Source organism: Leptidea sinapis, chromosome 36 (assembly GCF_905404315.1).
Source record: "Leptidea sinapis chromosome 36, ilLepSina1.1, whole genome shotgun sequence".
NCBI lineage: Eukaryota > Metazoa > Arthropoda > Insecta > Lepidoptera > Pieridae > Leptidea > Leptidea sinapis.
This window is the reverse complement of record NC_066300.1, coordinates 3,455,466-3,470,490: the sequence shown is the minus strand read 5'-3', so window position 1 is coordinate 3,470,490 and position 15,025 is coordinate 3,455,466. Positions and strand designations below refer to the sequence as shown.

The 15,025-nt window shown below is 37.1% G+C and overlaps 1 protein-coding gene across 1 annotated transcript; it reads right to left on the bottom strand.

Annotated features, from left to right (window-relative positions):
- Window positions 1-330: 330 nt before the first annotated feature.
- Window positions 331-14,539, bottom strand: LOC126975566 (Bardet-Biedl syndrome 5 protein homolog). Its single transcript, XM_050823511.1, has 7 exons — window positions 14,466-14,539; window positions 12,240-12,388; window positions 8,507-8,684; window positions 3,887-3,977; window positions 2,912-3,058; window positions 1,676-1,867; window positions 331-652 (listed from the first exon to the last, which is right to left on the bottom strand). The coding sequence occupies exons 1-7, from the start codon at window positions 14,528-14,530 to the stop codon at window positions 434-436; spliced, it is 1,041 nt and encodes a 346-aa protein (XP_050679468.1). The 5' UTR covers window positions 14,531-14,539; the 3' UTR covers window positions 331-433.
- Window positions 14,540-15,025: the final 486 nt, after the last annotated feature.

Sequence of the window (15,025 nt, the reverse complement as noted above, 5' to 3'; positions counted from 1 at the left end):
CTCTAACGGAGATGAGATAGAAAAGGTTGATTGACATGTCGTAAGCTTTCAGCCACGCTTGTAATTAACTCCTTAGTACTAACTAGATACGTAGATTACGCATAGTTATAGGTTTTGCGTAAAAATATTTTTTATTTTAGCTAACCAAACGTTTCGTGACCATTTCTTTTTATTATTAATCCACTAATGCATAATCGAGCTGTCAGGTCGTCTATACGCTTGTACCTTTATTCTTAATACAAAGGCACTTTCCACAGAAGCCACAATAGGAAGAATAACAATACACGATCTATTATCTAAATATCTAATATTTATTGAATTCTGGGAGTGTAGTAAACTAGTAAGTAATGTTAGCAACACATTTGTAGTAGATCTCGGTGAGTTCAGAATATTTCCTCAATAGCAGCAATAAAAATTGTTTATAGTTTTAAAACTATGACATAGTTTGTACTTCAAATAAGGCCTTTAACGTTACTCCGTCTTTCAATGGTTCAATGGCTAATCCCAAGTAGGAGCTATATACGGGTTGCACGTCCAAGTCTTCAGGTCCTTGAGCCAGTTGAGACGCTAAATAGATTGTGGGACCCATCTCTCCACGTGGCTCGCCTATTTCTTCTAATTCTTCAATGTCATCGGGTGCTTCACGCGATTCCTGCGTGGGAGTTTAATAAACATGAGACTATGTATTTATCTTGTTTTAATTTTAGAATGGGCTGATAGAGGAATAATAGGGGTCTGGCTTCTGTTACGGTCAAGGTGAAAACTTTAACGAAAACAGATTTTTTCAAGTGGCTTCACCGATGTGTCGATATAATATAATAAATCATAATTTATATCCATCAGTAGGAGTATTTTGATGAAGAAAAGTGCTTTAATAATTAACAATTGTTATAGTTCATCTATAGATAACTAAATTAACAAACTATTAAAACCGAAATTAAATCAAATTCTTTTTCCACGAATATACTTGTTCCATGATCTATTGCTTACAAATAAAAGTGAGAGCTCTTTTATCGAACTATTGCTAGGGTAACGATGGCTAGTTCATACTGCATCAGTCTGGTGAAGGACACGCTATAGTTGGGGTATGGTTGAAGTGAAGTGAATGATCATCTCAGTATTGTCATCTTAAATCTAAAAGTTTTACTTGTAGTTGTTTTTCATAGAATCATTTCAGTAACTAGGTACGTTACATGATATTCACATAATATCTACCCTTGTATATTAAAAGGTTGTTGCACTTACTGTAACTCGTGTATTTTTTATGAATAAGTAATTTTTATGTTAACATACTCAAGTCAGTCAATATCTTTGAATATTTTGGTGCATCGTCATGCATAAGCAACTAAAGCTGCAAATGTTGATAGAGGAGTGACAGTGAATAATTTTCCATTTCTTCTCATTAAAGTTAAACTTTTCCGATAAAGTCTTAATTTCTTTTATGGAAGAGAAGACAAACGAGTGTACGTGTCATCTCATTCATCATCACATTCTCCTGCAATACCAGTGGAATCACAAGAGCGTTGCCGCTTTAGGAGTGAATGTTTAAAAGGTAAAGTTTAACATTCACAAGTGTAAATTGCGATCTTAATGAATAACTTTAAGGTTAAACAGGTTTCAGGTTTCACTTTAAAGGTTTGGTTTTAATTAGCTAAATGTAGTTCTTTAGGTTTACCTCATTATTCCATTTGATTTCAACACCAAACACTGGTTTATCGGTGTATGCTTGGTGCAGGGTCTGCAGTTCTTCAAGGAGTGGATGCAATCTGTCGTGAGGATCTGCTCGGAAGCCCAGCACATATCCTCCGGATGTAGGACGCACTACGATTACTAATGCGTCACCAAATTTTGAGTCCCGAATGGTAATCTTTATAAAAGCCAAAATATATTAATTTAAATATAAGATTAAGAAAATCTGCGTCAGATTACAGCGCTTAGTTAAGTTTAGTTACTATGCAAAGCTTTAAAGTCATATTCAAAGTATTTTTAATGCTAACACTTGAAAGATATGATTCCGAGTTAATTTTGTGTTTTTTTTAACCGACTTCAAAAAAGAGGAGGTTCTCAATTCGTCGGTATTTTTTTTATGTTTGTTACCTAAAAACTTTCGACTTTGCGTGAACCGATTTTGATTATTCTTTTTTTGTTAGAAAACTAGTGCTTCCCGTGTGATCCCATTGAAATAGTTCCAGATCTGACAGTCGCATCCATGAGAAAACCATAAAAGTCTTAAATTTGCTATACATACGTATAGCAAAGTGGATGTTAAATTTAAGAATAACTCAATATCACGCCAATCGATTTCGATGATTCTTTTTTTATTGTAAAGGATATACTTCAAAGATAGTTTGGTTAGGTTCTGATTACGGAATCCATGACAAAAGTAACGGAACTCTTCAATTCTTAGGAGCAAATTAACGATACTCGGCCGAACCTTTTTTATGCTCTCCGGATATTTAAGTCATCTACCATAACAAGTAATTGTAGTAGTCGAATATGATGATCAATGGGATTCCTTAACGACTTACAGTAAGGGTGACAGAATTTCTAACTGTCTGTAATCAAATTGCAAAGCGCTTACGTTATCTATTGTTTTGTAATAGTGTTTTTGATGTCGGTTGTTTTTTTGTTATTTATTTTTTTTAGGTTTCGAAACGCAACGCATAATATGATTTGAATAAGAGAGACAAACTTATGCAAGGACTGCACAGCGTCATCTCTTTCTCACACCGCGGACCACAGACAAATTTCTTTAGTTCTTTCATAAGCGATTCATACGCCATTCAGATCAAGGCACTTCATGGTACGAATCTTAGCGCTAATTAAAAGTTGATGGTAGGACTTCTGGCCTGTAGTCACGCGTTGCCGACTCTATCTAGAAGTATAAATTATCGAAGAAAAAAATTCTTACACTCTCAATAGTAATGTAGGGCAGAGAGACGTTAAACGCTTCGTTGACATCAGAGTACCAGACAACTCGCACGTTACTGATGATCATGGTGCCCAGGCTTCCAGACTCACTCGATAGGTTCCAGATACCCGTCTCGTGTAAGCATATCTGTTTGAGAAATGTTTTTTTATTCTTTTATATGACATAATATAAGGGATGCGAGGAGTAGGACGTTTAGCTGATGGTAATTGACACGCCCTGCCCATTACAATGCAGTGCCGCTCAGGGATCTTGAAAAACTCAAAAATTCTGAGCTGTACTACAATTGCACTTGTCACCTTGAGACATAAGATGTTAAGTCTCATTTGCCCATGCATTTGCACAATTTCACTAGCTACGGCGCCCTTCAGTCCGAAACACAATTATGCGTAACCATTAGTGTTTCACGGCAGAAATAGGCGCCGTCGTGGTATCCATCCTGTGCAAAGAACCTTCGCACTGGTAAAATGGTATTCCTTAGTATCACATGATTACTACTTATTGAGACTATTTTTGGAATAATTTCAACAAGGTCTTTAAATGATTTCAATCAACGATGCATATTATCGCATAATATTTCCATAGAAAGAAAACATATCTGAAGATTCAAGAGTACGATATAATAAACCTGATCCATTATATATTGTTTAACTTACGCTTTGTTTATGAACGGCTTTTATTTTGCTGGCAATGCTCCTGTGATTCCTCTGGTGTTGCAGGAGAATATGGGCGGCGGTGATCACTTAACATCGTCGACCATCACGGGGCTTTAATTGAGATGCAACATGCTTATAACTGAACTTCATAATACATACATTTTATTTATAGATACGTTATGCCACCACCAAATATCATGAAAATTATAAATAAACTTGTGAGCAGATTTTGAATGTTATTCGGCTCGTTCGATTGCATTATGATAATTAACATAAACTTATCGTATTACATTTCCTTTACCTTCTCGAGAGGAAGAACTCTTAATTGTTTATTGTGGACAATAGGTCCTCTAAGTTTAAGGTCTCTGTACATTCTCGAACCAGCGTAAGCCCTGAAACAAATATGAGCAATATGAGTAAAAAGCAACTGCGTAATTATTAACGAATGAATAAGGGATGTTTTATAAACTTAGATAATTAATAAATAATAAAAAAATATCTGCGAACTGTAAGCGTCTATTTTCAGCTGCGCACGCACACCAAAACAAAGTTACTTCCGTATTTCCGTAACAGTAAGAGGCTGTACCTAGACGTATAAATTATCTGTTTGTTAAATTGTACAATACAATAAAATGAATAACGCGTATCAGCTAAAAAAAAGTAATATTATTATTAGGATGAAATTGAGGTAAGTACCTACATTTTTTTATTTTATAAGTAAAAACTAAAACCACATACTAATTTCAAGTGGAAGCTTTTAATTCTAATTAGTATTAGTCATGTTTCACTCATTATATTATTTTTAAAATTAAAACATACATAGAAGAAGAATCTAGTGAGACCCGTTAATATCTGATAACAAATTAAAGGGAACATCAAAGAAAGCTACTTTTGCTAATTCGGTAGTGCGTGGATTAAATGTCAAGTCAAACAACAGCTTTTCGGAACCATAGACCAAGACCGGAACCTAGTGGTTTTGCTGGGCTATTTACATACTTAGCCTCTTGATTGGGCCATGTGCGTTCGTTTTCTTACTCCAACGAGCATCGTCCCAGATACAGTCTTTTTAAATTGCTGCAGGCGATGCTAGCGATGGATTAGTGCCCGTTGCTAGTCCAGACTCCTGCATTCTATCTAAGAACGACCACCAGCGAATAATTAGGGATTTATTCGAATTTTAAGGATCGAAGTCTTACTTTATTATCCATAGCATGCAACTACAGCACCAATAAAATTATTACACTCTCATCAGTGTCTCTTGAAAAGCAGCAGTAAATCGGAAAGTAAATTGGCGAGGAGCTTTCCAGTTACCCGACCGAAACACGCAAGTTCTGGTCGTTGTCGAAAGCTGCTCTTGGTAACTTCAACCATCCGTCCATGCCGCCGTTGCACATGAGGAATGACACCCTGGCCCATACGGCAAAAGTGAAAGCCAATCTGCTGTGCGCTCTTTGCGCCTCCAACTCGACTCTTGACGACAACGGAAAAACACCGCCAACCATCCTGCGGTGTCAGAGCTCTATGCCTAAAGTACAGTTCAGACAGAAAACTGTTAGGCGAGCTCTGTTTTCGTTGGACGTCAGGAAGCAAGGGGGCAGGCCTGGCAGTTAGCCTGGATATAGCGAAGGCCTTTGATCGTGTATGGCACAAGGCGCTCCTCTCAAAACTTCCATCATTTGGGCTTCCCGAGAGCTTATGCAAATGGACCTCCAGCTTTCTCACTGGGCGTAGCATACAAGTCGTTGTCGACGGTTTTTGCTCAAATCCCAAGCCCGTGAACGCAAGTCTCTCTCGGGAAAACGTCGACCAGTGCCGGGAGAAACTTGTGTCTTCTATCGAGTCCTCTCTCGAGAAGGTCGCGGAATGGGGTAAATTGAACCTTGTCCAATTCAACCCCCAGAAGACTCAAGCTTGCGCGTTTACCACTAAAAATCCCCATTTTTTTTTATGGAATAGGAGGACAAACGAGCGTACGGGTCACCTGTTGTTAAGTGATCACCGCCGCCCTCTTGCAACACCAGAGGAATCACAGGAGCGTTGCCAGCCTTTTAGGAAGGTGTACGCGCTTTTTTTGAAGGTACCCATGTCGTATCGTCCCGGAAACACCGCACAAGGAAGCTTTGTAGTACATGGAAGAAAGCTCCTTGAAAACCGCACTGTGGAGGACTGCCACACATCCAGATGGTGAGGATGATATCCTAACTTGTGGCGTGTCGTGCGAAGGTAATTTGCCGTATCACCCCTCTTCGACAACACTTCCCTTAAAGCCTCGCCTAGTATCAGAATACTGGGTCTCGAAATCTCGAGCGATTGCCAATTCCATGGCCATCTGGAGGGCAAAGCCAAATTGGCTTCGAAGAAGCTGGGCGTCATCAATAGAGCACGGCAATACTTCAAGCCAGCCCATATTCTAGCGCTCTACAAAGCGCAGGTCCGGCCACACTGAAAAAAGTGTCTCTACTAAACTACTGTTCATTATGACATTCTTAATACTTCATTTTGAACACTATTTTATTTCCGCGCCAATGTAAGCCACATTCTAGCGCTCAACAATGCGCAGGTCCGGCCACACTGAAAAAAGTGTCTCTACTAAACTACTGTTCATTATGACATTCTTAATACTTCATTTTGAACACTATTTTATTTCCGCGCCAATGTAAGGTATAATTATGAGTGCATGACAACTCAAGACATTTTTTTTTCAAAGTTTATTTACGGTATATGAGCCATTTTGTTCGATAACTTTTTAAAATCCATCTGGTTACATGATCAAGTTGCTGTAGAATATTTCGGACTTCTGATCAAACCCACATTGTGGCAAGTAGTTTTGGCAGTCCTCTCTTGATTTCAATCTGACGCTGTTTAAAAGACACTGTCAGCGGTAAAGGTTATAAACAATGCCCTTCCATTCCCAACATACACAGAACATCATCTTATTTCAAATTAGCCCGGGTTAACAGTCTGTGAAGCCTGATCGACCTTTGACCATGACCATTTTCAGATGTTTTTGGACGTTTTTTTATGACAGTGCGCCCTGCCCATTATAATGTAGTGCTGCTCAGGATTCTTGAAAAACCCAAAAATTCTGAGCGGCACTACAACTGCGCTCGACAACTTCAGACATAAGATGTTTAGTCGCACTTTTACACAGTAATTTCACTAGCTACGGCGCCTTCCAGACCGAAACAGTAATGTTTACACATTACTGCTTCACAGCAGAAATAGGCGCCGCTGTGGTACTTATAATCTAGCCGGTATCCTGTGCAAACGTATACGAGTACACCCACTGGTAAAGAGTGATCAAATATTCAACACCACTTATCAATCACTCAAAAACGATTCGGTTTCATTTCGTCTCAATAAAAAATCGTAAATGAGTTCACAGTTCATTAGGTTTCTTTCGGTGTGCTCGTGTGGCACCTAAAGTTCGAGTTTTTGATCGTCAATACTGTTTTGTGGTCAATTCCCAGTTCTTCAGCTATGTCGTGACTACTATAATGCCGATCTTGCTCAACTAATACAGAAACGGCGTCGATTTTATTCGTAGCAGGGCGATCAGAGCGAGGTGCATCTTTTAAAACTCTCAGATTAAAAACTATGTTATACCTCTTACTAACACTAAGCATGTGGTCATTAAGGTCACAATTTTTTCGCGGTTTGCGTTACATTTTTCCTTGGTTGTAATAGGATTTGCAATTTCGCAAAAATTAAATAAAATAATATATTGTAAATAAATAATTAATAAGTATTCTTGATTTGTTTAATACATTTATCTTGACTTGTTTGGTAGATTTTGTTAACTTCCTAATTTCATTACATCAAAGAATGGCTGTTCAACCGACTTCAAAAAAGGAGGAGGTTCTCAATTCGTCGGTATGTTCTTTTTTTTTTAATGTAACCTCAAAACTTTCGACTGGGTGAACCGAATTTGATAATTCTTTTTTTATTTGAAAGCTGTGTGGTCCACGAGAAGCACCAGCTTTTGGAGTCAATATCGTCCAAGATAGGTTTGTAACTACATACATAGTTAAAGATGAGATATGCTTGAGTTGTGGAGGCGAGAGGCGAGAGCGAGTCGCGGCGGAAGGACACCGATTCCAAAAATGACAATAATCGTAACTAGAATTAGATATGAAATAGTGTTTTTGAAGTCAGTTATTTTTTTGTTAAAGTTATACTTACTTTATATAACTATTTCACACATAATTTAGCATGAGGTATTCACCTTAAAAGGTAATGTATTTAGTAATAAGACCCTTGTAAATTTACATAATTATAGATGTAATATTGTAATTACCACTGGTGAATCTAAATAAATAAATAATATTTTAAAATGTGTCCATATACTTCATTAGATTTTCTGATTCTGCCAAAAAAAAAAACAAGTGAAAAATAGCTGGATTTTTTTTACTAATTTGTTTCTTTTTTATTAAATCATCAATACCAGTCATTTTAACTTTATACGTGCAATATAATATGCGTTATGACTTCTTCCTCGCCCTGGGTATATAAGGATGACAGTATTATCACAATTGCTTGCGATACTGTCAAGAAAATTTATTGAAGTAGGCGTTACTTTGCGGAAATCCATCATTATACAAATGATTTGAGTTTTCTTTAGTGTTAATTCCGTCAATAGTTGTCTTTAAACAATTCGACACGTGTTTCGCTTCCTCAGGACGTGTTATCTCGCCAAAATATGGCACGAGACTGATTACTATCATTTAAGTATAACATTACTATTATCTTCTTCTTCCAAGCAACTTCCTGTAATAGATATGGTAGAATATCTTTATTGATGTAAAATCCGAACTTTTCAGAATATCAGAAATCTATTCAATGCCTACACTAACCTATGGTATTATATAGCAAAGATTATCTAATAGTACAAGCAGTATTAGGCAGGTAGTTAGATATCTACTTGTGAACGGCGCAGACTGTGGCGTAGTGCCTGACGCAGTTGGGAGCCAGGTTGGTGAAGATGAACTCGTATCTGGACCCCTTGTAGCCAGCCAGCACGTACAGAGCCTGCTTGCTGCCACGGAGACCAGACTTCACTAGCTTTGTGCTCGTTGATATCACGCAGTTGAAGCCGATGGCTATAAAAATAATTCCAAATGTTGCAATAGGACTATCTGTATGCACAGAAGCCGCTCAGGATAGTTCTACTATACAGATTTCATTTATAATTTACTAGCTGACCCAGCAAAAGTCGTATTGCCATATAACATATTAAAAAAAAAAAACAATTATTAAAATTTTGATGCAACCTATTCTCAGACCTACCAAATATATCGTACTACAATTATTGTATTCCATTGTCATCCTGCCACCCTATATCAGTTTGGTAGAATAATATAAAAATCGTGATACAAAAATAGTTGTAGATCGTAGAAAGGCGAAAATTCAAATTTGTATTTTTCAATGCTGAATCATAATAAAATAAAGAAATTTAGAAAAAAAAAAAAAAAAAATTGGGTGCCATTAACATTTAGGGGGATGAAAAATTGATAGTACCCGATTCTCAGACCTACTGAATATGCATATAAAATTTGGTAAAAATCAGTAATGCCGTTTCGGAGGAGTAAGGTAACTAACATTGTGACACGAGAATATTATATATAAGGAGATATAATTGTTGTTATAATGTTGTGCCGCGGTTTGAAGATGCACCGCTATCGGTGTATCAACAGGGGCATGAGAAGTAACCGCTTCTATAAGAAGATGTTCTGCAATGTTCCTCCCTATTTTCATCACTCAGAAATTTTACTAAACAACCATTTCGGCCCTACTTGGCTCAGGACATGACAAAAATTATAATCTTTATCACTCTTTGGTGGTTAATGCTAACACATTACTGACATATTATCTAGAAAATTACACTCAGAACTATTAATATAATATTACCCATCCGTCTTTAAAATAATTTTCCTGAGCAAATGATTTTCAAAAGTTTATACAATCCGTACACAATAATGTGTAAGATTTTAAATTTCCATCGACAAGAATAAAAGAGAATATATTGACAAGCAGGTAACAGAAATCGTTTGATAATCTTTAACAATTGAGTCTCGCCCGGTAGGACGCCTGTTCTTGACACATCCCATTAACAGTACACTGTTCTGCTACCTGTACGAGCTACCACCGAGCTACGAAGTATCTGAAGCCTGCACCAATAGTTTTACATCAGATAGAACAGATCCGACTGACTATCTTGGGAAGTGGGATCATGTTCATTACCTTAAAACAGTAAAATTTGGCTTGCAACTTTTGATTGATGAATTTGACAGTAAAACTGTCAAATTCATCAATTCATAAAAATGTAAGGTTCTGTAGGTGCTTGAATATGTACAAAGTTAAATTTTTAATGAGAAAAAGTGACGAGATGACGAAGACGGTCACCTGATGGTAAGTGACATTACAATGTTGAGCCGAATTCTTGATGGAACCGAAACTTCGCACGGTAATTGCGCTTATGACTAGTAATTTGTTAACCCTCCGGAATCGGCAATACCCTAGGGTACTAGTACTACTACTATTTTTCAGATACACCAAAACCGAGAGTGCCGTTCGGCACACTATCCCTCACCATGTTCTGACCAATATTTTGTTTACAAGATGGTTTATTTTGATAGCTTTCAGATACATTCATTCAAATCACGCCCATCTGACGCATACCGCGTAAGGGCAAAAGTACACAAACGGAAGAGTAGGAGTAGTAGACGAAAGTAAGGAGGAACGGGTGCAAAAATGTTGTCGTCTGTACTCAGCTAAAAAGAGGTGTGTGCCCTCTCAGAATACGACTGGATCCTGAGCGATAACTCGGAGGAATTCTCCGATCCTAGTAGACTTAAGAATAAGCGCTGGTGCCCGACACTTAGTTACTTCTACGGTACTAGGCTGCTACTTGTTTTCCGGTGCGACAATAGTATTAATGCCCCCCAATCTGTCTGGTGGCACTGTCGCCCTAAGACGGCAGTGTGGCAATTAGTAGGCAGGAGACGAAGTAGAGCACTTCAATATACTTGAAGCCATTAATCGCACTGTTTCCCAAGTTTAATATAATAGTCCTTTATACATTGCAAAAAATGCAAATGTCAGTAAAAAACAAAGCAAGAATGAGTAAAAAATCAATTTAAATACAATTTTTCCGCACGCATTTGTATGTTATAAATGACGCACTTTCGGCCTAGTTGTCACATCAAAAGGACTATTATATCCGAGAAGTTGTAATACATAAGATTTTAGTCACCTTTAACAACCATCAGCTTGATGGATGAATATTTTATTTATTTTATATGGGCCTAATTGAGGCCTCCATTTGCAAGGTGATACCTAAGTCCAACAATAACAAGCGAATTCATAAGCATACTTACTGTGTGGTTTCTATTACCTGTAACGGTTTGAAAATTCAATCATAATCCTCCATATACATGGAAATATATTGATACAAAATTGAGCAAATGTGACACTTGGGACCCTCAATCCTGGCAACCCAAAATTAATCGCGCATGAATTAATTATGAGCAAACAATTACATGACGCACCTAATTAGTTTAATCAGAATTTAATCCCTGCGTGATCCCTTGGGACCGAGACACGGTTCACAAGTACTCCAAACAATATTAACATTTGCGACTTTGTTATATCATCTAACTTTATTACATATTATATTTTGTTCATAGATTGACAGCTGTGGGTACGATGTAATTCGTAAGAACATATTCTGCTGAATGTCTCTAACAATGATAAATATTTTATTATCTATTTGAGATATCGCTGTTTTATGTATTTCTATTATCGGTGGAGCCTGCACCCCTATGATAGAACAGCCCCCTGGCGGATTAGAGGTTCTCACCAGTCATGTAAAACCCTAACTCTCTGTAACCCTCATGTAAAAGGTGACTTGGGCGCTAGCTGGAAATAATTTACTTCCCGTGGACCACATAGGTCGGAGAAGCACACCGTATAAATCCCCGTCTCCAGGCTCCTTCGAATTATTCGGAGTAGAGGCTGTAGGTATAATGTGTGGTGTTATGGAAGATCTACGATTGTCACCAATCTTTTGAGAAAGGCTATTGAAATTCAAATAGTTTCATTTAAAATAGCATATCATATCACTTATTAAGAGTCACAAACCTTTGATTCCTATTTTCCAGAATACATAAATCCAAAAGGGACTCAGTTAAAAGAACAAAATGTGAAAATTTAAATTTCAATATAATGTAATAGGTAAGAGAAGACTGTTTTAGATGTGTACCTGTCCTTAAGCAATCATATTTTCAATTCCAGATGGTCTGAAGTATAAACACAATTTGGATAAAGTTATGATCATTTTATTTTTTCATCCATACCTATTATCTAATATATAAAATTCTCGTGTCATGGTGTTAAACATTGAACTCCTCCGAAACGGCTTGACCGATTCTCATGAAATTTTGAGTGCATAGTGGGTAGATCTGAGAATCGGACAACATCTATTCTCATCCCCCTATATATACTACTATATATATATATATATATATACATACCTACGAGTGCAAATTGCCAAGTTAGTCAAACATCTAAAAGTTGGTGAAAATAACGTAGAAAGATACCCTTACTTACACAAAGCAACAGGTGAAGCAATAAAAACTGTTTGAACCAGTACATACACAGGTTGATTCTGGGTGAGGTGACAGAGTGCCAGATGATCCTTAGGTTGGTGACCACCATGCGTCCCTTCACTCCACTGTTGCCTCTCGTGTCTTCAATCAGTTCTATCCGATCGAAAATTTTCTCCCCTGATCTCAATTTTAAATATCTGAAATGATTTATTCGTCTAAATTGGCGGTAGGTACCATCGAATGCTTTCAATGAAGAGAGATGTATATAAAAACGATAAATACACTATAATATATGAGTCAAATACCTGTTAATATTAATAATTACATGTATCTATACTAAATAAATAAAACTTTATAAAACAATTTTTAAATAAAATACTTTTTAAAGTATTAAAACGCGTGTAATTGTAACTGTGTGTTTTATTATTATTTCATGAACCTGTTGACCTTTCCAGAGCACGTTTTCAGGGGGACTGTATGTCATGTAACTATTTTTGCAAAACCTAATCTAAAATCACAGTTATACGCATTGAAATACTTTAAAAATTATTTTATTTTAACATGTAACACTCGCGTTTATCAAAGAAAATACTTATATCTGTTACTTAATTAAATCATTTATACAAATTCATGAAATGTAGAGATTGAAAAGAATTATTTGCAGTCTCCATCAACTGTCCACTGTCAGCCACTAGAATGATATCAACCAACTTGTATATATAAAAGGCATAAATCTTGATTTTCTCAAAATAGATTCCTTTGTATTTTTTTAATGTCTCTAAATACACTTCTTATGCATCGGAAACTAATGGCACTCTGAGAGAGAAGAAACAAGAAACTCTATCAGTACCTTATTTTTTTGCGCTCTTTAGAAATAAAGTTCGTATAATATTATGTACTGTGTCATTGGTATTGCTATTAAAATAGTCATAATCTAGTTTCCCCGATCGATTAAGCTTTAGATAATATTCTGCAATAGAGTAGAAAAATTTACAGCAGTTTATTTTTAAATTGAACCTCTAAATTTATTTATAGATAACTTCTGAATAGCGGGTCTTTTCTATATTAGATAAGTGTTTACATGTCCTAGCTTATTATCATTTAGACATGGATGATAGATTTAAACATACCAGTGGGAGGCTCCTTTGCACAGGATGCCGGCTAGATTATGGGTACCACAACGGCGCCTATTTTTGCCGTGAAGCAGTAATGTATAAGCATTTATGTTTTGGTCAGAAGGGCGCCGTAGCTAATGAAATTACTGGGCAAGTGAGACTTAACATCTTATGTCTCAAGGTGACGAGCGCAGTTGTAGTGCCGCTCAGAATTTTTGGGTTTTTCAAGAATCTTGAGTGGCACTGAATTGTAATGGGCCGGACGTATCAATTACCATCACTTGAACGTCCTGCTCGTCTCGCCCCTTATAAGCAATAAAAAAAATGCATATATTTTCGCTGACGGATGACGGAAATCCACGGATTTTTAAAAATACCTTTTTTTTTAAGAAAAGGATGTCTTTTGCGACGAAACATTTCTAAACTTATAAAAAGAAAAATGTAATGAATGTGGGCTTCAGGACTTATTTAAGCAGTCGTTCACGTAATGTTGAGCAAAAAGCCTATTAGCTTCACAGAAAGGCACGTGCGTCCGGGAATGTCACGGTTAGTTGTTAGTAAAAGTCTGTTCTAAAGAACACTTAACCAGGAACACTTAGGGAATTCTACAAATTATTCGAGCACTCTAAATCTAGTTGTGACTTGACTGGGTAAGTTTATATTTTTTTAAATGAAAATAAGGGACGAGACAAGCAGGACCTATTTCTGCCGTGAAGTAGTAATGTGTAAACATTGCTGTGTTTCGTTCTGAAGGACGCCGTAGCAAGTGAAATTACTGGGAAAATGAGATTTAACATCTTATGTCTCAAAGTGACGAGCTCAATTGTAGTGCCATTAGCAATAGTCAAGAATCCTGAGTGCCATTGCAATGTAATAGGCAGGGCGTATCAATTACCATCAGCTAAACGTCCTGCTCGTCTCGTCCCTTATTTTCATAAAAAAAGGACGTTCAGTTGATAGTAATTATTTGCTCAGTAATTTCACTAGCTACGGCGCGGCGTCCTTTAGAAACACAATAATGCTTACACATTACTGCTTCACGACAGAAATAGGCACCGTTGTGGTACCCATAATCTAGCCGGCATCCTGTGCAAAGGAGCCTCCCTGGTAAAGTAAGTGATTTTGATTTGATTTAACTGACACTTTGTACAATACTCACTCGAAGGGCAGATCAAACAGCACCTCCCTGTCTTCCCACAGGACCTTCTTCTTGACTGACGACATTGTCACAGAAATGCATTTGACTGATTAAATGCACTATCGCTATTACAGTGGAGACTCATAGCGCTGTTGTGGTGGAGTTACCATGGATACCGCGCAGTAGCGTGGAGTACAACTACACGAAGACTGTGGCGGATTAGTACCTATTAATACATTTTGGGCTTAAAATTGAGATAATTTATACATCTAAATAGAGCCTCTTGCTTTTACACAGCCGATGAAAACAGACCAGGCTTATAACTTTAGTGTACGTGACAAGCTACGTCTTATACTTGAGATTTGTATGTCAGTTTGTGTTAGTGTACGTGGATTGCTCAAACTAGAGGTTAACTGTCAACCTCAATATGTTTTAGACGATTTCGCAGCTGTCACAGGTTATCTAGACGTATAAATGGTCTAAGATTTTTGGTATTAAATTAGACCGTGTTCGCGCTTCGTGGGGTTGATGTTTTGATCATTTAGACGATACGACATGGGTACCTTCCAAAAAATCGCGTA